The following is a 25,227-nucleotide window of genomic DNA, read 5'->3' as shown; positions in this document are numbered from 1 at the left end:
TGAAGCGGAAAAGGCCAATTTTATGGACGTTTGGTTTTCTGTCTCGTGTTATCTCCACTTGTTTTTGATCTAGGGGAAGACCTACCCAGGCCCAGGGAAAGTGGTTAATGCCTGATTTTTGAGCGTGTTTACGCTTTCTTCCCCTTTCCGCTGTTCACGCTAGTAAGCCTATGTGCACATGGGGTATCTTTCATTTCACCCTGTCAATGTGAAACACACTGATTGTGGTTTAAATGCCAGTGATCCCAGAACCAGGACGAAATTTACAGGACGAGCTTACAGTTAAAGGGCTCTGTCTGATATTTCAGCTGTTAGCTTTGCTGTAGAGTAACATTAACCAATTTTACAGTTTTAAATACGTAGAAACTTGCATTTGCATATATGTGCAGTGTTTCAATACTGGACTTGACGTCTGAAACCTATACTGCAAGGCTATTCAGTCAGTTAGTATTAGCTTCAATTTGCTCTTAACAGGTTCCCCACAATCATCTGACGGTGATCATCAGACCCCAGTGGGAATGTCGTGTCGAAGTTCGCGTTTGTTTGTCTTTAAATGCCTCCAGAAGTTATATTTTTTTGCCACATATTGGCAGCAAAACTAGCTAGCAACAGGTGCCAACAAAGCGCGCTGGGGACAACGGAGATCGGAGTGTTTGGCACGTTAGATTAGACGAGACGAGAGCAGAATGCGGTCGCTTTCGTCAGCCAGGGATGGCTCGTTTATATTGATTGGGGCGGGACAAACAGGAATAATTCTCAGGCAGGAACATAGAAAAATTTCCGACCGTAATTATTTTATTTTTCTTTTAATTAATTGGCGAGAACTACTTAAAGGGCCAGTACAAACGCGTATTGCCACTGTACTGCCCTGCGTTGGAGTGGGAAAAGCCCTGCTCTTCAGCTAAGACTTAAACGTCATCAGACTGATACTCATACAGTACAGCTCCAAACCCTGGGCACTAGAGAGTTTTCTAGCGCTCACACGTTCTGCACTTTGATTGTTTTAGAAATTGATCCTTTTTTTGGCTTTGAATATCAGCATTATTAGGGAGTGTGCAGAGTGATCAATATGGAACCATATGTATTAGTTGTTATGGAGCCTGCTGTGAAGTGTTCTGGCGGCGTGTTGACTTTCCTGCGGTCAAGTGTCCAAGGGGTCGGGAGTGTATCTTAGTGTAGTGTGAAAAGCAGCACACCAGTGAGGTTCTGTGCGGTCATCTCCTGTGTTTGCTTTCACGCTGCCGGAGGAGAGGCGTGTGCCGTTTCAGCAGCGGTGTGTTTGTGCTTATAGCAGTGTGCCGAATGACGGGTCAGGGTCAGTGCATGTACACACAGCTCCGTTGTGGGGCGGCCTGACCCCGCCGCTGACCAGCCACCCGTGTCAGTGCCGCAGAGCTGTGGCCGTGTCCCTGAGCTGCTAAGGCCCTGTGTACTTTCTTCTGTTGGAGGGGTGTCCTGTTCTGTCCATCATCAGGCTGTCATTCAGGCTGCAGAGACCAGACGATCAGGAAATGAATATGGCCCTGGCTATGAATATAGCACCAACTCTTCAGGACCAGGATATGAATATTCTCCTTTCCCCGTTGACGGGGCGGTGAATATAACCCAGGATGGGGATATGTTTATATTCCCTCCCCTCAGGGACCAGAGTGTGAATATAGCCCTCTACCAATGGGGCTGGTACAAAAAAAAAAACCCTGCCTCCAGAGGCCTCGTTTTAAAAACAGTCCCTCTTCCATGGACTGGTGCTTAGGTATATCCCCTCCCTCAGCAGCCAGGCTGTGAATATCAGAGGTGTTTGATGTGTGAAACAGCATATGAGACACATGCAGCAGCCACTATGGGCATTGGCCTATGTAGGAGGAAAGGGCAGCTGAAAAGGTTCTTTGCCAGATTGATACCATGGTGGAGACTTAAGGACAGTAAAGTTGTGTGTGCAGTTTTTAGAGAAATACCCCTTTCCCCACGCTGCCCACCTCTCTCTGCACTGAATCCAGTCAGTGAGTAAGAGTAAATACCATGGTCTCTGAGGATTGTGATGGATGAGGAATGGAGGCCATCTGAGGGACCAGCTTTCATGATATGGAGCAGAAAAAATGTACACATCTGCCTTCTGGTGCGTGGGCATGTACCTCCGCATGGCTCCGAGTCTGAGTTTGCTTTGGTGTGTTGGTATGTTTTTATGTACACATCTCACTGAGTTTGTGCGTGCGTATGCATGTGTATGGGGGTTAATGTATAAGTATGCCTCTAAGTTTGAGGCCTGTGTCAGTGTGACTGTGAGTATGTTTGGGTGAGAATATGTTCATGTAATGTCATGAGTGAGTGACTGTGTGTGTCTGTGTGTGTGTGATACATGTCAGCAGTCTGATATACAGATAAAGGAGTAATTCCAGGAAATTTATGCATGTGAAGAAATTGTAAATCCTGTGATAAGCATGCATCATTAAGCTGTACATGAGCAGTGACTGTGTCTCAGTTGTGTGCAACAGTTGCGGTTCTTGAGGCTGTGAATGCATTTAGCTAACTTGCCAGTAGCATATGCTGTATTGAGAGGGTGTCTGGAGCCTCATATTTTGCACTGGGTCATGTCCAGTGGGCCACCATGCTCCACACTGAAATCTGTTCCACATTCCTCACAAAAGGTGTTTTTTTTTTCACTTGAACTTGGGCCATGAAAGGGAAATGTTCCACTGGGTCGGATTGATGTTTCACCACGTTTTTAGGCTTTTCAGCTTGAAATGTCACACTTTGTTTGCTCCTGTTGAATCGAGGTGGTAGCTTGGTAACCCAGTAACTCTTAGTGTGCCATGAGAGGGGTGGCGTGGAAAAACAGTATTGCTTGTGCAATGCCAAAATGCTGCTAAATAAAAATGCACACTGTGCCTTATACCTGCCGGTATGTTCAAAAGTAGTTAGACCTACATAACCTAATCGGACATTGTCAATGACTGGGCAGGAGCATGACATTTCATTCATTTAATACAGGAGAACATTCGGTCTACGTTATGGTAGTACCACAGGAGAAGGGCTCAATGTACAGCAGCTGCCCTGTGTGTGTCGGCATCTGATGGTGTGTGTGTGTTTGTATAGGCATGTGTGTACATGTGCCTACCTGTATGTGTGCAGGGGTGTGTGTGTGCGCATGCTGTTTGTGCGTTCTGCTTCAACGGCTAACTAACTGACTTAAAGCAGTGAACCTGTCAGCGCTCTCGCCCCCTAGCTGTTGTGTTTTTGTTTTTCCCTGTCCATGTGCTTTTGTTTTCCTTATGTTCTAGCCCTGCCCCGCTCTCCGCCCTGTCTCCGCCCACCCGATCGTCTCCACCTGCCTGCCTGCACACCTGCTTCCCATCATCTCATAAGCCCAGCCCTATATCTACCCTGCTTGTCTCTGTCTTGTTGCCAGTTCGTTCCTGCTGTGTTTGTACCTGTCTCGTTCCCGCCGTGTTTTCTGCCTGATCGCTGTTCCCCGCATCGACCCTGCCTGCTCTTCGACCTTGCTCCTGCCTGCTGCCCTGCCTTGTTCACCTGATCTACCTGACTAACTGGTTTGACCCTGCCTGTTCCCGGCTTTGATTCCTGACTGCGTTCGGACTGCACGCCTGGTCTCTACTCTGCCTGTTTTGTAGTTACAATTCTGCCCTGCGTCCTTAATAAAGCCACTTGGAATCTGGAGCTCTCGTGGTCTGCGCCTGTGTCCTTGCCTGTGCCCTGACAGTACCTCAGACTTCATGGTTGTTGGTTCAAATCTCATTCCCAGCTCCAGAGGAACTCCAGATAAATGGGTTACGGAATGCTTATGGTTTAATAAAAATTGCAAGCATTAAAGTGCTGCACTGTATAAGGGCCTCAGAGGAGCAAATCTGTAATGCTACAGTATGTAATGAGTGACAGCAGATGACACAGTGACTTCCTACTGCAATGTTTGACCACTAGGTGGAGCCATTACTTTATACACAGAAGTGTAGCTCAATGTTGTGTAAGCACATGTAAGCACACTGTAGTGGGCATTAAGGTGAAATATTTGCATAGAACTCTTTGCATTTCCTTCTTTATCATAAACATGTCAAGACTGAAGAATCCATTAGTGTGTGCATATGTACATTGAAAGGGGGCTCACGTGCATGATTCAATGGTACACATTTATACAAACTAAGGCTTAATTCCATTTCAGTATGCCAATGGTTCCCTGGAGGGTCTTATGCAGTAAAATTGAATCTCGGCTAATGAGCAAGCAATTTAAAATGATTTTTTGTTAATAACAACCTGCAGGGCACTGAGTGCAGTGGCAAAAGCATGTGCCATTAGAGGTAAAATCAAGGATTATTGGAGGGATGTAGGAGATGTGTAATGCAAGCAAATGGCCAGCGCCAAAAGCAAACTGTTCTTTGTGGTCAAGTCTTTCATTCAGGTATTCATATATTTGTTTTAACAGGATTGGAGGGAAGAGGCCAAAGTTACACTATGAAAGCACTCTGGCTAATGGTATCACGATCATGCGCTGAGTCAGAGAATTCGTGGCATTTCTGCTTTCTATCAGTTCTGTTCGAACAGCTCATTTTGTTTTCAGTGTAAGAGGTAGCAAGACGCTTTGCAGCTGTTAAAAGGAAAATGTAGGTGTGTTCAGAGATTTGTGCCTCCTGGGCCTTAGCATTGGACCAATCCTTATCAGTACTGTGGGCCATTGATCCTTCTCTTGGCTGGGGAGGGTTTAATGGTCCCATCCTCCCATCCCATCTCAGAATGCCTTAGACTGTAGAAACAACAACTTGTGAAGAAAATGTACCTGGAGCTCTAATGGTCTTTTGGTTCAGTGTCCCACGGTCCCATAGATTCCCCCTCAAGCTTCTAAGCCCAATACTCAACAAACTCTTAGAAACCTAGAGTATGTTAAAAAAAGAATATGCGTAAAATCGTCACACATCATTTTATATCATATATCTAACCACGTAATGTGTTGTAAACCCAAATGTGCCTGCAAGTGGGCAATTTACATTGCCTGTTGGACCTTAATGTATATTATGTTGGATATTTAAGTAGCAAATATTTAGTTTGAAATCTATATTTAATTAGGTTTCAAATGTAAATAAATCCAATCTGACCACTGGCCCTTGGATCATTAAATGTTCAAGCCCAACAGCAGTGCCCATATGATTGATGGCCCATAGGACTAAAGCCCCACCCCAATTTGTGTGTTGGTCCATGAGTTCTGATCGACTTGCAAGTGAAACAACAGTCCTTGCAGTCCAATGGGAAATCATTTTATGAGGAGCTAGCCATTAAGTGACCGCGGGGGTGGCGTGTGGAAGACACACATGACAATGAGAGCATGTAGTTTTGTTTTTTATTTTGGTAAACTGTGGGAATATGTTTTTTGGAGGCAAGGAAGTGAAGCCTCTCACCCCCCTTAACTCACTCGCTGTTCTCTGCAGAGTCATCTCATTTAGCTGTCTGAAGATCACGGCGTTCGAAAGTCTGACTCATGCAGACAGTGAGCGAAGGCACCCAGAAAGGGGCGGTATGCCTTCAGTCAGCGAGGTCGTCTGGACACCCCCCTCTCCAGCTTTAAAGTAGTAGTTAGAAGTGGAGTTTTGCTGTTTTTGTTTTTGAGGTGTGGAGTGTGTATTTTGTAAACCAAGCTGCAGTCTGATTGCCATGAGCCTGTTTTTTTTTTCTTCTTCTTTCACCAAATTGCTGAAATTCTTTCAGCAAATTTTGCTGCTTCACTCTAAAGGGTTGTGCAGTCATTGAAACTCACATCCGTGTGACAGTGCTGTACAAGGTGTCCTGCCATGCTTAGCTGAAGTCAGTATGTTTCACTGGTATTTTTAACCTTGAGGATAGGGCAGGCATGTTCGAATGACTGGGTTAGGAGGGGTTACAAGTCTGATTCTCAGCTTTTCAGAATTGTCCCTGTGACAATTAAGCAGGGTCACTCCAGATCCCCAGGACCCGTCCGGATAAAGGAGTTTTAGGTGACTGATAGCTCCTGATGACTGACATCTGCCCCCTCCTCCACAGATTCCCATGATGCAGTGCTCCGCTTCAATGCCGCGCCCACAGAGGGTTATGAGAATGATGTTGGGAACAAAACCACCATTCGCATAATCAACTCTCAGGTGAGACATGCTCGTGCACACGCCCACACACATTCTCTCACACACACACACACACACACACAAATATGCTCATAAAGTGATCCCAGCCAACAGATAACCCGCAGTCTGTGCTTACTTAATCTAGGTAGGTAGCGTTTCCTCACTTGTATCTCTCTTAATAGCTAGCCTTTCCACTCCACTCCTATGTCATCATTCCCACACTGTGACTGGTGACAGAACAAAACAGCTCCAAAAAAATACACAGAACCGTAGAAATGGCAAAAGCAGTGACATCCAGAAAGCACATCAGACACTTAAAAATAAAAAATAAAAGATAAAGATAAAAATGTTGAAACATTATTAATCTCAAAATGGGTTTTAACCCTACACAATTATGAACAACTGTGCCCTCTCCCGCATTGATTTTCCCCGTTATTTACAAGCTGTCTGGAACTGAGGGACAGTTTGGAGGTAAAATTAAATCAATCTGCAGGAAGTAACATTAAGTGCAAAATGTCAATGTGGACACAATGCGCAAAACATTATTTTAATGCCAGAGCCTCAAAGAGAACTCTTAGCTGCTTGGCTTTTTATTTTGTCAGACCTGCAGTTTCCAGTCATTGTACAATCAGGCTATGTGTCTGTCCCACACACCAAAAGAATATAAAACACACACACAGACACACTCACACACAAATATTAACAGAGAATCAAGAATGGGCCTTCACTCCTCTTCTCCAACAACCAGCCCCTGACCTCTGCTATGCACATCAGGGAAGGCCTGTGGCAAGGGTTTTATGAACTGGCCTCTAACTGGTTGCTGTGAGTTTTCAGTCCCATAATCAGCCTCTGATTTGTTGGTTTGAAATTTTAGGTCCACAAACCAGCATCGGCACTACCTAATCTGGGGAGAAACAGTAGGATTTATAGAACTGGGGGCATTTACACAGTTATCTATCTGTGCTGTCACAGCTAACACAAAAACAGTATTATATATAATAATTATATTAGTTATTATGCTAATAATTGTACAGCATTATGATTCCTGCCATGCCTAAGAGAAGTATGTGTAATTTTGCTCTGTGAGATGTAGGTTCAGCTGCAGGCTGGATAACAGTGTATGCTAATTCTCTGTCCCAATTTCTTTTAGATACTGGCAAACCCCAAACACCAGTTCAACACCAGCTCTCTGTACAAAGATATCATCTTGGTGGCCTGGGATCCAGCACCATATGCTGTAAACCTGCTGAAGGTGGGTCTAACAGAACTAAAATTCTTCACAGTATACCGTAAACCTGTGAGCCACACTCTTTATACTGTAAAGCTGCTGAACGTGGGTTTTAACATAACTCCACTCTTTACTATCCAATGTAAGCCTGCTGAAGATGGGTACGCACCTGCCTACTGAGGCAGTTCAGATTCTGTATTTCTCAAAGCATGTGACACAGCAAAGTCACACCCAGCATTTAATCCCGCTGTCACTGGCTGTGTAACCATGAGGGCAAGCTTCATCCATGCAAAGATTAACCTTCCTCAAAGCCAATCCTTTAATAAGACCAAATGAAAATAAATGACAGCATTACACAGTAAGATCCGGCTATTAATCAGAAATGGACTCCCACATGACACAGACACAAAACGCTGCTGCTGACATGAATTTAATGCATCGTGAATTAAAAAATGCTAATAGCACTAACAGTACGATAGGAATTAGAGTGGTGATTATCAGTGCTGTTAAAGATGTTTAGCAGAGAGTGTGAGGAACACGCTGTACCACGCTGAAGCGGCAGGCCTACCCCGGATGCAAACAAGGTCAACGGAGGGTACATAAGACCACAGTCTGAAGCACCAGAAACTTCCTATGACTTTTGTAACACCTGAGGAGAAAAATCGTGGCAGTCGGCTGCCGTTCCTCACCCCACCTGGCGCCTACCCCTTCCCACCCTCCTGCCGACACTGATGAGACCGCGATGGAGCTGTCAGCAGCCGCAAGGTTAACTCAGACACACAGCGTCACCGATCGGCAGATGCCGGGCCGGGTACCGAACGGGACGAGTGGGGCTTTAATGAGACCACACTCTGGGGGGTCTGCGGCAGTAGGGACGGAGCCATGGGTTGTGGTTTTTGATAGCAGGTTACCGCCATCACTTCACCTCACCCAATTAAAATCAGCTCGCCCGCCTTCACTCTGTAATGCAGAAGAGAGGAGTTCACCGAAAATGCCTTTTCCCCAGTGAACGCGACTTTACTGCAAATTGGCCCTGCACTTGGTAACCCTCCTCATGGTGTTCACAGCAATGGAGGTCAGGCAAGGTGATTGCAAACAGTGTGCACAGGGGTAATTCTGACAGATCAGTCACTCCAAGTCAGAGGCTATGCACAAAAAGACCATAACCCTATGACCCTGTCTGAGTTTTTGAAGTATCAGTTTAGTTTCCAGCAATACTATGCTCAAAAAGTTGAAATTTATGTAAAATCATAGACATTATTTTTAACATAGTGCAAACAATGAAGAACTATTTAGATAAATACTCTAAACTAAAATATATGCAAAACATCACAACAATAACAAACTATTTACATAAATGTTATAAAATCAATGCAAAACATTACATACGTTTTACAATCACCAATAGTTACATCTATTTGCTTATTGTAATTAAATAAATTTAATAATTTGATGGTTTCAGTTATATTACCAATAAAAACAGCTTTCAATGATCCATGAATTTGGTCGTTTCTGCGTGGTCAGCTGAGCTGAGTGAGACGCACATCTGCATATATTGCAGCTATCAAAAAGCAGAGATTATGTCTTCATTTTATACAAACCTGTTGTTTACTGACATGTGAGACCCACGTTTCTGGTACATGCTTGAACTGCTGGTGATGCTTGATGATATTTGACACATGGAAAGAGACAAGGTTCCTGTGCATCTGGACAGGAAGTTTCTACGTGGGAGTTATTCAGCAGAGAATGAGAAGGCCACAATTTGTGGCTTTAGGGTTATAGGGGTTAAATTCCATCCTTCATCCTTCTAATGCACCTTGTGGGGCATAAATCTCACATTACAACATATTTTGTTGTTTTAAACCCTCAGGATGTCAGGAAGAATGCGCTTTCTTTAATGGTTTCATTTTTTTTTGTTTGTATGATGAACATATTTGTCATGGCCCTGCCGCTAAATTTCACAATTTCATTTGCTTCTAAGTAATGATTCATTCCCCTGAAAAAAAGGAAAAGGATTATCTAAGAGAGGCAAAGTAATTGAGTTTTCAGGGATGAAAGGGTGCTTGATAAATCCAGTGTAATTGGTTGTGTGAATGTAATTATTTGGTAACACTGTTTATGAGGAATTCTGCTGAAGAGCTGGACAAAACTATGACACACACTATGACAGACAGGGTCAGGGTCAGTTAGTATACAAAGTTAGGATGTGGCTGTTGGTATTGTAACTTACTAATTGCAATTTTTAAAGGGGATCTGTTTGAATACCACTGAACTGGAGGAACTGAAGGAGTCATTGAATTGGATCTTTGTATTCAAGTGACCAAAATGATTGACTTTTTATTGTACTTATTGTGCACTTATTGTTTAGAATTTATGTTTAGAAGTGATACTGCGGGAGTGAGTGGGGAATAACCATTCCATTGTACTTGTTACATACGGCAATGAAGAATCATGAATCTTGAATCTTAAGTTTGGTAAAAAGAGCTGAACTGCGCATCGCTAGTGTCGTCAGAAGCCTGGTCTGAACAAACACTGTTTATGTAACTCAGCTGCATCTCTGAAAAAACACATCTGTAAATGCGGGGCAAATGCGTACGTAGCTAGCTGAGCACCAGTTTGATTCCAAGTGTTTTTGCCTAATATTAATTCACAACATCATGCTTAGGTTTCCTATAAGCAAGTACGGCTGTGTTTTAATATATGCAAACTGGATTGATTGACAGGTATTACAAAAGCTAATTGACACAGATGTGCAATTCCATTTCCACTAGCAGAGAATTAAGAAGGGGCCTCCACAGCTGTGCCCCAGCAATCAACCCTGACCCCCCCTTTTCAGCAGGGGGTTTTATTACCTGGTTGCTGTGAGCTTTCAGGCCTCAGAATAAGCTGCCAATTGGTTGATTTAAGCTTTTAGCCCCACAAACTGGCCCTGTCAGCACTGTCTACCTCTGAGGGAAATTATGGGATTATTGCAATTATTACTATTGTTATTACATTATTATGCTATTAGTTATAATAGCAGTAGGACTCCTGCCATCTGTAAAAGCAGTATGCATAATTCTGGTGTGTGATATGTAGGTTCAACTGCAGGCAGGATAACAGTGTATGCTGATTCTCTTTATTCTGTTTGAATACCACTGAACTGAAGGAACTGAAGGAGTCAATGAACTGGATCTTTGTATATGGTTCGGTAAATAGAGCTGACTTGCCCATCCCTAGTGTCATTTAATTGACAATATTTTATTAATTCACACCATTAAGCCTTTGTTTTCCTGTACACAGATGTAGCTGTGTTTTAATATGAGCGAACCAGATTGGTTGACAGGTATAGCAAACTCTGACACAGATGTGCAATCCCATGTTTCAGTTAATATAAGATGATAAGAAAATTACACCTGTACCTACCTGTGTCAGTATGGATTCAGCAATGTGGATGTGATTTTTACCCGTATGCTTCTCTAAGGTAATGCTTATGGAGGGTTTGTCTGTTGGATGTACAGCAGAAGTTCATTAAAAACAGAAATGAATGAAATACATGAGAGATGGGTCTTCCTCACAGTACTGTGTCAATGGGACATTGTCCTTGAATAGAGGTGAGAAATGCCATTATACTGTTGTACACAGTTAAATAACCACTCTTGGTTTAAGGGATTGAGCACTTAAAGAACAGCATGGAGCGTTCAGGTCATCCATGTAGTCAGGAGAAATGGCTCGTTATTGTTGAAATTGTTGAAATTCCTGTTATTCTGCTTCAGCTCTGCTTGTGTTAGTTCAGAGACGTGGTCCTGAGTGACTAGGTCAACGTAGCATTCACTCTGAGTGTAGGCTGAGCCCTACGGCCCCATTTTGACCCCCTATGACCCTATGGCTGTGTCATTTTCCAACAATTGCCTGGGTTCTGTTCCACAGTGGCACATCAGGCTGGCTTCATACCCCTGGGGACAGGGGTGGGTAGGACGGCCAGGGTTTCCTCGTCACACCCTGTGATTGGTCAGGTGCCTTGGAGTTGATCGGATGATGAGTCAACGGAGTTATCAGAGGATTGCGTTTGTATGCCAAATGTCCAGTCACTGAATAGAAAAACAGGACTGCATAAAGCACCAAAAAAAAATTCTGGTTTGGTTCTTTTCTAAAACAAGGTGTCACCATTAGTGACAGCAGTGATTGGAAATGCTGTCAGTCATTGCTGATGTAGCTGTTCCAGCTGTTACAGCTGCTGCTGTTGTTCCATATTGGTTCCATAGCTGTTACAGCTGCTGCTGTTGTTCCATATTGGTTCCAATCCTGATCTGATCCTAAATGAGCACCCTCCCGCTCTTCCTGCACCCCCTCTCCGCAGTGGTACAAGAGCCCGGACTATGACCTGTTCACTCCATACATGGAGCACCGCCTGCAGCACCCTAAGCAGCCTTTCTACATCCTGCACCCCAAGTTCATCTGGCAGCTGTGGGACGTCATCCAGGGGAACACACAGGAGAACATCCAGCCCAACCCGCCCTCCTCCGGCTTTATCGGTAAGCACTGCCCATCACCCCTTCAGGCGAGCGCAGCCAGGCTGTTGCACTTAGCGCCACTTGATATACAGCACAGCCTGGCTTTGTGCTGTGTGTCTGAGCCTACAGTTGAAAGACCTCCCCAGTAAGCGGTCAAGCACATGTCAGGGGCACCATCTTGACACGTGTGTTTTGTAAATCACAGCGATGACGTGGAGTATTTAGCACCCCCCCCCCCCCCCCAAGGAGAAGAGAGGTTATACTATTCAGACCTCTTTCACAGTAGGATCAAAAGAACTTTCATTTCCCCAGTGGGATTGTGGGTAATTAGGATATTTTGTGTCTTTTGTATAGAATAATTCAGAATCCTAATGTGGCCTTGGAAAGGCAGTCAGTGCAGGGCTTTACTGTAACACTCTCTTGTTCTTATCCTTTCAATCTCAAATGCGATAAAACATCAGTGTGAAAGTAGCATTCCTTAACCTTAGCTCCCAGCAGTGTTTTTGTAACACAACACCTTATCATTGCAGTAACACCTGATCAACTTCTGTTCCTGTTCTAAATTAAAACCTAGAACTAAGACTGTTGTGTCCTTCTCCTTCTTGTAAAATGCAGGAGTGTGTTTTTAACCACATTGTAAATGTCATTTGTTAGTCTGATTGATGGATTTCTGTCTTTAACCCTATGCACCCTGCCCTATTTTTTGACATTTTGGACTCCCCTCAGTCTGAAGCAAATTTCTCAGGGTTTGTAGAATCAGTCCACACATGCCATATATCATTTTGTTCAGGCTTAATTGCTCTAATGGAAAATGCCATCAGGAGCCTTGAACCATAACGTGACCATAACATTTTTTCCCCTCATATGAGGGGAAAAAAATATCTCGCTTATAGAAAAAATGTGTACATGAAAGCTCTTCCAAATGCAAATATGTCAGCTCAGTTATGTCTATAGAGACTGGAGAATGAGGTAAGCTCATGTGGCTGCAATTTTGCTGTTGGGCTGTGGGGATTAAGAGGTATGTGTCCTCCCATATAGGCAGTGGGTTTGTGTATTGCAGTGCACCTTCCTGTCTTGTGTTTTTTAAAGTTTTTTTAATGTAGATGAATCTGGAGCCATAGATCAATATACCAGGCAGACAGTGATTGTCTCGTGTCTCTTTGCCATGGCAGGAGCTAAGTTGAAACCAGGCTGATTCATTATGCTGTGTTTCCACTGTAGAGCTGGAGCCAGGCTGGCTGATTATACCCCTTTTCCACTCTAGAGTTGGAACCATTCTGGCTCATTATACTCCCTTTTCCAAAGGTGAGCTGGAACTAAAGTTGGCTGACCCAGTATGGAACCATTACATTTGCATTGTGTTACCTTCAGTAGACAGACCAACATGACTAGAGTAGTCTTCACCTACTGTCCAAGGCCGAAGAATTCCATAAAAAACTAAATACTACTGTATGAGCATGTGTTAGTACAGCAGTATCAGCCCCCATCAGGCCAGCACAAATGCATGGTGAAAACGGCCAGCGCAGAGGGTCCCCTAATGGGATTTTCCCGGGATCAGCCACCGGTATCCACAGTACACATCCCCGCATCACACGTTTATCCACGTGTGTCCCGAATGCCGGTGGCGGCTTCACTGTGACCGATGGCAGATGCCAGATGGCGACCCACTCTCAGCGCGCGAGTGATATTAGAGGTGCCACTCTGGACCGGAGCCAGTGAGACCTCACAGGCCTGCTCCTGTCACCCTACGTCAGAGACCATGCACAGAATCCAATCCTCCCTCTGGGCAAATGCATTCAGCATGGATGTTTATAAACAAGGCTGAAAGTGGGAAAATCACACCCTGTTAGACACAATGGTGCCCTCTAGTGTCTAAATGAGTCAAGGCATTGGAAGGAGAAAAAAAATCTTTTTCTGGTTTGCCTTCATCAACACTGGGAGGAAGACAGAACGCATTCACAATCGAAATTACTCAATATTCTCTGAAACAAAGTTAACAACGGCATCTAGCTTTACTGCTGATTGCTGTCCTAGGGTCTGTGGCACTGGCCAAATCCTAGCGGCAAACCACACATGTATGTTGTATCTTGATTCTTACAAATTAAAATGTATTGCTGAAGCAGGCCAATGAAATGGCTTTTTTCCCTTAGCCTGGATATAGCTCCGCTTTTGTATTTTGTTGTATTGAACATACACACTAGAATTTTCTGTGTTCATAGATACTGACTGTTACCATGGGGATATATAAAGAGGGAGAGAGAGCCACAGTCTGTAATTTTATGTATTATTAATTATTATTAGACTCTTTTTGCCCACATCAAGATGTACATGGTATGTTATTAACGGGGAGAGGGGAGCAAGGAAAAAGAAGTGGGGTTGATGTTTTCACCGGGTGAACAACTCCTCTCCACCTGCGGGTTCCTGACAGTTTCTGTCAGCTCCTTCACTTCAATAGTCTCATATGCCGCATTGGATAAGAGGCCTCAGTCACTTTTCACAGCTGCACCAGAGAGATACATTCTGGGAACTGGGAATTCTTTGGGGAAAATTGTGCACTTTCAATTGAGCTCAATTAATTCATTAATCGTTAATTCAGTGCCCTAGGCACAATTGAAATAAACATGACCCCCACCAGAAACAGTGACATTTTGGTTTCAAATGCCTGTATTTTTATTTTTTTTTTTTTACATTTTCAGCAGATGAACAACTTATCAAAAGCACATAAACTGGAGACCACAGTGATTGTGTTCCACAGCCACTCTTAATGAATGTATTCTTCTATGGGAAAGCAAAGGACACTATCAATAATTAATTAAAATCTGTACTCGATCAATTCATTTTTTAATTTTCAAAAGAATCCTCCATCTGGCTTCTTATTACATCAATACTCCATATGGAATATAATTTTAATAGCAAGCAGCAGTTTAAATTACATTTTGTCAACTGCTGTGCTATGTTAAACTGCCCAGACAGCAAATCATTTCATGCTAGATCAGGAGATGTGTACATGTATATATTTGCCTAGAAAACACCCTAATCCAGTATGCCTTCCCCAGCTAACATTTTCACATTTGTGCAACTAGGAATTTACTGAAATTAGAAGTTAACTTTACTTGAGCCTTTACTTGACGCTAACCTTTTCCAGTGGCAGAACCCTCCCGGGAGTGTTAACCAGGTGAGATAACCTTTGGGTTAAGGGAATCCATTTAAGATTAATGGGTTTTATGGAAAACTTATGGCTTACTGTTTTTTGTAGCTGTGCCATGACATTTCTGTTGTGTGCTGTGGTTTGTTGCTGCCTGAGGTTTTGCTAAATTATTGAAAGATTTTTTTGTGGGCATACGACACATCTTCCTTCATATAACCTGATTGTATCGAGAAATCAATGAAATCATCCACTGCTATTCTCTGCCAATATTTCTAAAAAGTCATGCATTTCCAAATTTTAATAAAGTTGTTACTGTTAAAGATTTATGGACCATAGATTTACATTTGTTGCATTGCTACAATGATGTCTACAACGAATTATGAATTCTATTATCACTTTCCAGTAGTTTTTTTTAAAAAGAAAACGTATTTAATCACCAAATCAAGGTGGCAAACAGTACCAATATTCTTGTGCAGTCAACAGACCAGAGAAAAACAAGATAAAACAACTTGTTGAATAGATCTAGGAAATTGCTTTCTAGTTTCAATTCAGTTTTCAGAAAATAGGGATTTGGCTTCAGAAGAGATTCTTCTCTTGCCCTTAACGGGGTCTTTGCTGTGTGTCCTTATTTGGGCAATCCTGATATATTTGTCTTGTGTGAGGATTTTCCCTTTTATTGTTTTCTGTGGTATCTGTTGAATCTGCTTGGAAAAACAAGCAGAAAGACAAGCCCTTCTGCATCGAGAAAGATGCTCAAAACCGACACTGAAAATGGACAAAGAAACAGTTGAGCATACAGAACGAAATGGCTCCAAGTGCTGTGTTTCCACTACAAGCTGTCCTGAATATTAAGTATCACATTTCTAGATCTTTGCAACCTGCTTGATTTTGATGAACAACAAGGACTGCTTATCAGTACGTGATACATGACTGTTACATGCATGTACGTTTTCAGCATTTGCGTGCTGAGTGAATCCTCCACCTCTCCTTCACGTCCACGTTGATTCCAGGCTCTTTTCCATATATGTGCTGACAAATTGGAATGCCGCCCGAAGCACAAGTTACCAGATGGACACGCTGACATTGGACGTCAGATGAATTGAACTAAAAGCCGACGCCGAGAAACCTTTGTCTGCACTTACAATACGCTTTCGGTACCTCGTTCCAGATGGTGAGAACGGTCGCGCCTGGGAACGCGTTCACAATGATTACCTTCAAAGCTCTCAGCGCAAAAAATAAACTGCTCTCTTTGCCGAGCCTCGGGCGAGGAGCGGCCGGAGCGTCTACTCATTTGAACTGTGGGTAAACAGACTTGAAAGCACACTCACCAATGTTAAATTATGCATGGACTCACAGAGTCATATTCATTTTGATGCAACAGATTTGTTTCGCAGTCCCAAACGGGGTTTTTTTTTTTTTTTTTTCCGATTGCTGAGGGTGCTTTTCGGCTGGAGGGGAGGCGCTCTGTCACGGACGGGCATGTAGTTTGGCACGCTTGTCTCACGCACAGGGCTGTTGTGGTTTATTGGAGAGGCCTGTGCTCCGCACGCTCAGGCTGCTTCAAAACCACACTCGGAGCGAGGCTTTGGTCTGTCCCGGAGACAGGAATGTAACAGATGCTTTTAGGAGGCAGAAGCGGTCCCAGAATAAGGACGAGGGGTGTTCCAGCACCCGCAGGCGACTCAGACACTGGGTAGCGTCCCCTGAAGTGCCACCATTAATAAATCATAAATTGCAATTCTGGTGATCTGGTGCAATTCTTAACTGATAGAGTGTTGGGTTTGTGGACAGACCTCACCAAGAGCAGTTCGCATGATTGGTCCTACATCTTTCAATGTTCTAGAGGATCCACCAGCCATTCTGAGAAATTCCAGAACTCCCAAGGCTTTTTCCCTAAACAATCTGGCAGTGTGCGTAAGGATGTTACAAGGCAACATTCCCCAATGTTGTATTAATGAACTGTTAATTTTTAAAATGTAGACTCTTCAGCTTTCAACTTATGAGTCACCTCTTCATTCCCAAAGAAATGTAACACAAAACATTCCTGTTTGTGTTTGTGTTTGTGTTTGTGTGTGTGCTTGTGCGTGTGTATGTGTGTGCATGCACATGTGTAATAAAGGTTTGACTCCTCCAGAAAAAGGAATCCATAGCTTATTGCACTTTATTACGAACTTGTTCTTCATTACATTGACGACAACACAAGGTCTACATCAGTCCAAATACATCCATGGAACACGTCAAGTCGAGCACACATAAAAATATTTTAAAAAAAGAAAGTCATGGAAAATACATGATTCTTCTGTAACAAACCACTTACATGTTGGACTGCAAGACTGCGATGGCATCTTTTGCACACCTATACAGGATAACAGGCGGGTGATGCAGAGATGGGCTCGCAGTGAGCAGGGGCTGCGTGATTTTGCCCGGGGATCAGAACGTCCATGCGCGTGGGGGGCGGGGTCTGTGGACCGGGGACCGGCCCTTCAGGAAGTGACCTCGGGTGGGTTGGACCGCTCTGTGACGGGGGTGCTGCAGTCATGGTGGTTCATGCCGGTGGAGACCGGGGCAGTGCAGGCCACTGTGTTGCTGTGGATCCGGCGTGTGAGGTGGATGACTGTAGTCTTGGAGGGCATGGAGGAGTGACCGTTCTCAAAGGACCGCCGCTTACAGTGAAAGAGGATCAGGAAACACCTGTAGAACTGAAGACAAACAGGCATGGTCGCACTGTGTTCATGCGGTCCACCAACCAACCGCGCAAGGATCATTGGTCAGCCGTGCAAGGTCCATTAGTCAACCACACACAGTTCATCAAATAACCACACACGGTCCATCAATCAACCACACACAGTTCATCAAATAACCACACAGGGTCCATCAGACAACGGCACAACTGCACAAGTATGTGTTGACTTCCCTTGCTTGGAACTTGCTTTTATAAGTATTCAAAACTGGCATGTACGATCTTGATTGGGTGACATTCTGCAGTTTCACACTGTAACCAGTTAACTATATAAAAAACTGGCCCTAAACAGCTTGCCTTTGCTCTTGCCTTCACTCTGACTCGCACCCCTTTGTGGTGGTGGTCTTTGCAGACTGCGTTGAACATGCCTGCCTCTGACTGTTAGGGGATTTGTTGTTTTAATTATTTGTAATTGTAGTTTAAGCAGCAGGCTCATCTAAAGCCCATAAGCTGCTGCACAGAGGAAGGGCAGCCAGCTCAGTGCCCCGCGGTTAGTGGAAAGCCCAACAGCACTCAGGGCTCCTCCTCTTGCGCAGTCAGGGGTTTAGAGAAGGTTGAGGTAACGGCCCCACCACCGACACGCGCTCGCAGCATCTGTCCGCTTCTCGCTACGGCAACGGGGCTAATCTCCAATCCCAGGAGCCAGCCCTGACGGAGGATTGCATGCGCGCAGGATTATCGCACTCTTTTATTTTCTGGTTTGCTTCACTTGACGGGGCGAGTTACGGCGCATTTTTTTTTTTGTATTTCATGTCATAGTCGTTTTTTGGTTGCGTGTTCACTGTCACAGCCAGCTCCAGGGTGTTTTCCTTTTGCAGTCCTCTGAAGCATCTCTCTCTCATGGTTCCTCTCTTCTCTCTTCCTGTGTTGCAGGAATCATGCTGATGATGGCGCTGTGCGAGGAGGTGCACGTGTACGAGTACATCCCCTCGCTGCGGCAGACAGACCTGTGCCACTACCACGAGCACTACTACGACGCGGCCTGCACGCTGGGCGCCTACCACCCGCTGCTGTACGAGAAGATGCTGATCCAGCGCATGAACACGGGCCCCGAGCGCGACCTCAAGCGCAAGGGCAAGGTCACGCTGCCGGGGTTCAGCTCCGTCAGCTGTGACCCATGACCCCCGACCCCGGGAGTCTCGCTGAGGGAGTCCAGAAAACAATGCGATAACCGCGTCTGTCCCACCAGATGGGAGGCGGGTGGGCAGGGGTGGTTTTATGGGTAGGGGGTGGGTGCGTGTGCACTGTTGACAGGTTGGCACCACACCCACAGTCGTGACCATTCGATCCGGTCTGGTTGGTGGTGGTGACCTACCAAGTCCCCCCTCCTTTCAAAAGAAAATTCACGTGGAATGAAAAAACATGGGTCCCCCAACACAGTGAAATAGCTTGAAGTCATTTAATTCTGCGTTCGCTGAGCCTAAAAAATGTATACTGCTGGTGAAGATAGCAATAGTGCAAACACTGTTAGGGAAGTATTTGCAATGTATCTGGAAAAGGCCAGCTGTACTTTTTATGAGATAGTGAGCTGCTTCGTTGAGGCTGACTCCCTTTTTCAGATACATTTTGCTTTGAAGATTCACGCAGATTTTATAGGGGAAGGGGGAGCTTAAGATTTGAGTTGTTTTTCCACACTGAATGTAACAAAACACTTCTGTATAGCCACACACTCGGACATCACCAGACAGAATTTTGATATATTTTAAGCCAGGTGTCCTCAAATAGCTGGATGTACATGTTTACATACAGTTAACTTCATGTTTTAAGAGTTTTGACCAAATGTTTTCTGTTTGTGATCAGTGCTACCATAAGGTCTTGCAAAAATCATTATAATGTACATACTCAGTCCTTTGGTTGGTTTTCATTTCAGTGTGTAGCTATGAGAAGTCTTATTTGCATAATGTCTGCCAATGTGCACCAGCTCTTCTTCACAGTGCTTTCAGCATGTGGTTTTGGGGCCATACAGACTGCTGGATTTTTTTTAAAACTCCTTGCAATAGTAATGCTTCTGTTTTGTGTTGTCAGAAGAGTCCTAAGAGGTCATTGGTCCCTAGACAGTCAGGTGATCTGACTGAGGCAGCCAATCGGATGAATTTGCTGTTGAGTATTACTGTATGTGGGGCTTTTGTGTCTAAAAAAAATGTCATGTTCATTTTGGAATGTCCCCCTGTGCCCTGTGAAGGGCGCTGAGGATGGTTCTTGAAAATCAAATCTTTTTAATGATCTTTAAAGCATGTAGCTAAAATTGTGAATTTCTTAGGGCACAAGTAGGTACATATTTGGTACTTGATATGTCCAACCGATAGTATATAAGACTGTGACTTTCTTTAATTTCATAGACAACCCTCAGTATGCAAATTCAGCCCTTCTGTGAGTCGTGAGTGTATGTCTGATTCAGAGAGGAAAGACACAGCCCTGAGTCTCCCTGAAAGCTCTGGCATGTTGTACATAGTTAGGTTCTGAACCATGTTAGGGTGTATGAATTTGCAGTTAAGATGAGATGCTTGTGCTTGTATTTCAGCAGTAACAAAAATGTTGCATGGCACTCGGGCAGACAGTAGGAACTGGTGTTTGGTATAATAATATATTGTTCTACCCTTTGGAGAGGTGCATTTTCAGGCTGTGCCCTGCTGATTTTCAGCCATGTTTTTGGCAAATGGGAGGGGTGAACTGCATGATGGGCGGCGTGTCGAGAGCCAATGAATTGGACCTGTTTTGAAAAGAAAAAGGATCTTTGATTGGTTTACGTCAGATGGCATGCAGTAGCTCCACCCTATTGTGGGGTTTGTGAAGCCCTCCCTCTCCAATCAGGACTATACTTCCCACTCCTGCACCTTGGTTTTGCCAAGAGGTCATACTTTTAAAAACAGGAATTCTACAGCATGAGCCAAGGGTGACATTTTTGTTCATTTTTTTCCACTGCAACTTGACCATATTTTGGTTCACATTCTTGAAATATGGCACCAACATGCCTTTCCACACGGGCATTATGGACACCGGGAAGCAACAGGAAGGATGCAACACTATGAGGACTGTGCTTGAGTTTGGATCAGACTCACTGGACGTTTGTGAGATTGATAAGTTTGTAAAACTGGATGTTAAAGTTTTGAGTGTCTTGTTCCCTCTTTCCTCAGCTCTCGGGGTAGGGTCCCTTAAAAAGATGTTCTGTGGGATGACTGGAATGACTGGCAAATTAGCCATATCCTGCATAGAACATTTTTTGTAAGGGAATATCCACCTACACTGACTTACCCACCCCTCTCTCTCTCTCTCTCTCTCTCTCTCTCTCTGGTCTTTATAATCCTCCAGAATTTATCTGTACTGAGCCTTTATTCTTGCAAGCTTTATGATGTCACTTCCTGTCACACATCCATTCCTCGATGTTGTAACGGCCAAGACAAGCCCACTAGTTTGACAGTGAAGGTTTGACTTATTTTTTTCTGCAGTGTGAGATATGCAGTGTTACGGCGCATTAATTTAAAATTATGCAGTAGTGAAGATGTTGCAGATCCACAGGGAAATGGGGGCAACTGTGTCAAGAGTGACAAGCTGAATGTTTTGTTATCATTTATAAACCTTTTAATGAGATGAGAGAGAAACTGAACAGACCTTTCTTTTGGAAGATCAAATCAGACATGTTTTTAACAGAAATGAAGGGGCCTGCACAAGTGTGAATTTTAACCTTTATTTATACTAGATATTTCAGACATCAGTTTGGTGATGGAGGAATTATTCATCCTAACATGTGTTCGTACATGTAGGGTATTCAGACTGAGAAAACAGCAGGCTGCACAAAAGAAAATGGATATACACACAAAAATCAAACCATGTCAGTGTGTGTACTTTTTTGCGGTCCCGTCTTAGAAATTCAGCCGGACCATTCCCTTTTCCTCTTTAATGTAAGACTTGTAAACTGTAATTGTGATAATTGATTGTCTCGCAAGTTAGGTGCAGCACAATCTAGCATTTTTCTCAGTGTTTTATGTAAATTACACACACTGTGCTGGTCAGGGCATCATTTTTTCCTGCTTACCAGCGCTCAGTTAGTGCAATTTCAGGATCGATTGTCAGTCAAAAATATGTACTGGTCTGATGCTCATTTTTCAACGAAACCACACTGTAAATAAACCACATCTCCCTCGCTAGTGTTTGCTTAGGGAAGTCAGGGAGTCTGGAATACAATGCAATGGCAAATTGTTTTTAAAAGCACTTAGGAAAATTTCAAGGCCTTTTGCTATGATGGTAGAATCTTGATACTGTGCCAAATCTGTTTTTTTTTGGTAGGTGCTTTTGTGTTGTAGTACTGGTTAAAGGAGACCTAGGCTCCTCGAAGTGTTGGAAATACAGATTTCTCCACCAGATACATGTCTTTTGTACTGTAAAACTGGCAAACACACCTTTGCTTGGTGCATGACACAATGCACCGTTCATTTAGTGATGTTCACTACCTGATTTTTTTTGTCTTATGTATAATGAATTTGGTGCACTAAAGAGACAGCTTTTGAAATGTTACACTCGAATCAATTTTACTATCTGTGCACGTTCATACTGCCTTAAATATTGGCAAGTATAAGGGTAGATAAATTATAGTACTAAAGGAGACTATTCAATTTCAGCAACCTTAGGGTGTTTTAAATAACATTTGTTTGTTTTTACTGATTTGATCTTTTTTTGACCAGAATAAATCAGTTTGTACTGAACAGTAGAGTTTGTATACACTTTGCCAGGTTTTTTTGTTTACTCATTGTTTTCTACTCTGTAAATAAAGGCACTGTACATGACACAGACATCTTGATTATTCATTTCAAGCTGACAGTAATTACACTATACTTAAAGTGTTTCACCTCTTTAAAGTCACAAGGACTGTTGCATCACCAGCTCATTATTTATGGACCAGATAGTGGACCATCACATTGAAAATTCTGTCTCTGTTGAACTGACAAGTGTTCTGATTATCTGGCTCCTTATGAACACTTGAAAGGGTATGGTCTAAAATAGAACATCCACAGTCAACATAGGAACGACGATACCACCCGAGCCCTTTTTTATTGCCAGCCAGATCTGAAATGGATGACAGAGGGAATGACAGAGCTGAATATCTGGTTGTAACAGAACATCTGTGCTTGCATTTACACAGTGTGTAGGATACAATATGAATGGAACTCATGCAAAGAACAATAAGTATTGCGTTGCTCGAATGGATTACGCGTAAGGATTAGACTACATTTCCCATGATGCGTGTGAAGCAGGGAGTCAAAGGAATAGGGAGGCGAGTATGCTCACCTGCTTGTTCATGAGGATGTAGATTAAGGGGTTTATGACAGTGCTGCTCTTGGCCAGGAGGGAGGGCACAACGCTGGCGACGGGTGTGATGATGCCGGGCCGGCCGAAGGTGGCCATGAGGGCCACCACGCCATAAGGCATCCAGCAGAGCAGGTAGCACACTACCGTGGTGATCACCATGAAGAGGATGTGGAACTCCCTCCGCCGTGCCGCCGTCTTCCGGATCTTCCCCACCTGAGGTGAAACAGCCAGTCACTCCTGCTCCTATTATCAAGGTTTTACCCACTTCTGTGGCCCCTCTCAGTGTGGTCAGTGTACATTGGAAAATGGCAAGATGGATCAAATTGGTTAGATTTTATATGTTAATAGAAATCGTCTCAATGTCTTCATGTGCTGGCCGTAGAGCATAGACCATTTTCTAGATGGAACTGAAAACCAGACAACCCAGTACCAAATAGGAAAGAATGGAAAATTTCCTAATGGAAAACAGCGGAAATGTTAAATGTTGCCATCTGGTAAATTAGGTCGATCATTGCTTTTCCTGTAAGGAGACTGCAGTTTGTCTCCAGTTTTATAGATCCCCTCACCCTTGTGATGTCCCTGTGTGACGCTAACCTTTATTACAGATGAGTTGAAACAGACTATCAGAAGGCATCCTAGTGAACACACGAATGGTGCTCATTGTGTCTGATAAAATCTGAATTATGACCTCATCTCAAATTCTGTTCTGGCCATCACAGTATAAAAAACAAAGGGTTATTTCTGAAATGGTCTCGGTTCATGAAGTACATTTTGCCAACATCAGCATACCTCTGGGGAGAAATATTTGCATATGCAGACACATCCAGGAAATCCTAACCTGTCGTTCACTGATACAAACCATCTCGATGGAGAATATAGTGTGTGACATGAATTGCACATTTACTTATAAGCAATTTCATTTTTTTGGCATAAAATGATCTGGCTTTACTGTGGAAGTCCCCTGTTCAACAGAGAGGCAGACTTTACCAACAGGACATGGTAATTGTCCCCTTGCAGGATCGTACTGTAAGGATCCGGCTATGGGTCCTCACAAGTTTCTTAGCAAGGTGGATGTAATTCAGCCGGACACAAAGAAATTGTGCTGTTCTTCGTTTATTGCACGGTAGGATGCCATAGACTCACGCATGGTTAACAGGACCGTCATTATATGAGTGTAAACCGTCAGAATCTCCCGATTTAGCACATAACCGCGAGAGCATGTCAACCCTAGATGCGCAGGTAGCAGAAAGCAGAAAGAAGAAAAAAGACGCAACAACCCCCCTCGACCCCCCAATATGATGTCATCATAAGCCAATCATTACAGTACGCTCTCTCACACACACACACACACACACCCTCACACCAAACCCATGTGCTCCACTGTTTCGGCTCTTTACATGTGTAGTACGCCAGGGAATAGTCCATCAGTTCTGCCCCGTTGACTCCCCACTTAAGAGCGGTGAGCCGCTCCATCAATCTCCGCCATGCTCTGACATCACGGAGGCAAGAGAGAAACCTTCACGGCTCCACGGTTAATTCCCCAGGCTTCTCCAGTGATGGGAACGGGGTGGGGATGAAATGTTATTTCGTTAACAGCTTCATTCATCACGAGCCCTTACCCAAGGAAAACCACAGAGCTTTATAAGAAGCAGTGCAGACTACAAATGGCAAAAAACCAAGATAAATGAAATGGCTGATGACTACCTAAAGAAAGCACTAATTATCTTAACCTATGACAATGGAATTCCCTCAGACTCACTAACCAAACAAGACTTTGATATCCATGGCTAAAACACCATGACTGGTGCAAATCAGTTGCTGATAACACATGGTAACCATTTTGGCCTTCCTTTCCTTTCTTTGCTGCCAGGCCCCACTGGTTTTCACTGGAGGCCATTCCTCCCCTGCACTGCTTGTCTGTGCTTTCGAAGATATTCTACATCATGACCATGTGTTCAGCACCTTCCATCCTTCCTTACTTCCTTATCTAGGAGGTTCCAGTGCTGTCTGTGTTGCTACGCTAGCAACTGGATCTCCTGTTTTTTAGACCACACCCCATCAAGAATATTACCAATCAGATCACTCAATGCTGCAACAATAACAGAGGCTGAACTTCCAGCTCACATCTGATGAATATGCAATAGATCTGTGACACCCATCTGAGTCAGAGACTTCTTGTTCTCTGCTGTGTGTCCGCTAACGCGTATCTCCAGCTT

At 43.8% G+C, this 25,227-nt stretch overlaps 2 protein-coding genes across 2 annotated transcripts in view; one reads left to right on the top strand and one right to left on the bottom strand.

Annotated features, from left to right (window-relative positions):
- The window catches only part of st6gal2a (ST6 beta-galactosamide alpha-2,6-sialyltranferase 2a), a 48,235-nt gene extending 25,917 nt beyond the window's left edge, over window positions 1-22,318 (top strand). Inside the window, exons 4-7 of the mRNA XM_036540226.1 lie at window positions 6,022-6,119; window positions 7,249-7,350; window positions 11,666-11,840; window positions 18,581-22,318. Coding sequence (XP_036396119.1) covers window positions 6,022-6,119; window positions 7,249-7,350; window positions 11,666-11,840; window positions 18,581-18,828 — 623 coding nt within the window. The 3' untranslated portion in view covers window positions 18,829-22,318. The remainder of the gene's footprint in view (window positions 1-6,021; window positions 6,120-7,248; window positions 7,351-11,665; window positions 11,841-18,580) is intronic.
- tmtops2b (teleost multiple tissue opsin 2b) overlaps window positions 17,275-25,227 on the bottom strand; it is a 29,243-nt gene continuing 21,290 nt past the window's right edge. Inside the window, exons 3-4 of the mRNA XM_036540227.1 lie at window positions 22,991-23,224; window positions 17,275-17,666 (exon numbers count right to left, since the gene is read on the bottom strand). Of these exons, the coding sequence (XP_036396120.1) occupies window positions 17,451-17,666; window positions 22,991-23,224 (450 nt within the window). The 3' untranslated portion in view covers window positions 17,275-17,450. The remainder of the gene's footprint in view (window positions 17,667-22,990; window positions 23,225-25,227) is intronic.

This window comes from Megalops cyprinoides, chromosome 11 (assembly GCF_013368585.1).
Source record: "Megalops cyprinoides isolate fMegCyp1 chromosome 11, fMegCyp1.pri, whole genome shotgun sequence".
NCBI lineage: Eukaryota > Metazoa > Chordata > Actinopteri > Elopiformes > Megalopidae > Megalops > Megalops cyprinoides.
This window is presented reverse-complemented; position numbering and strand designations above follow the sequence as displayed.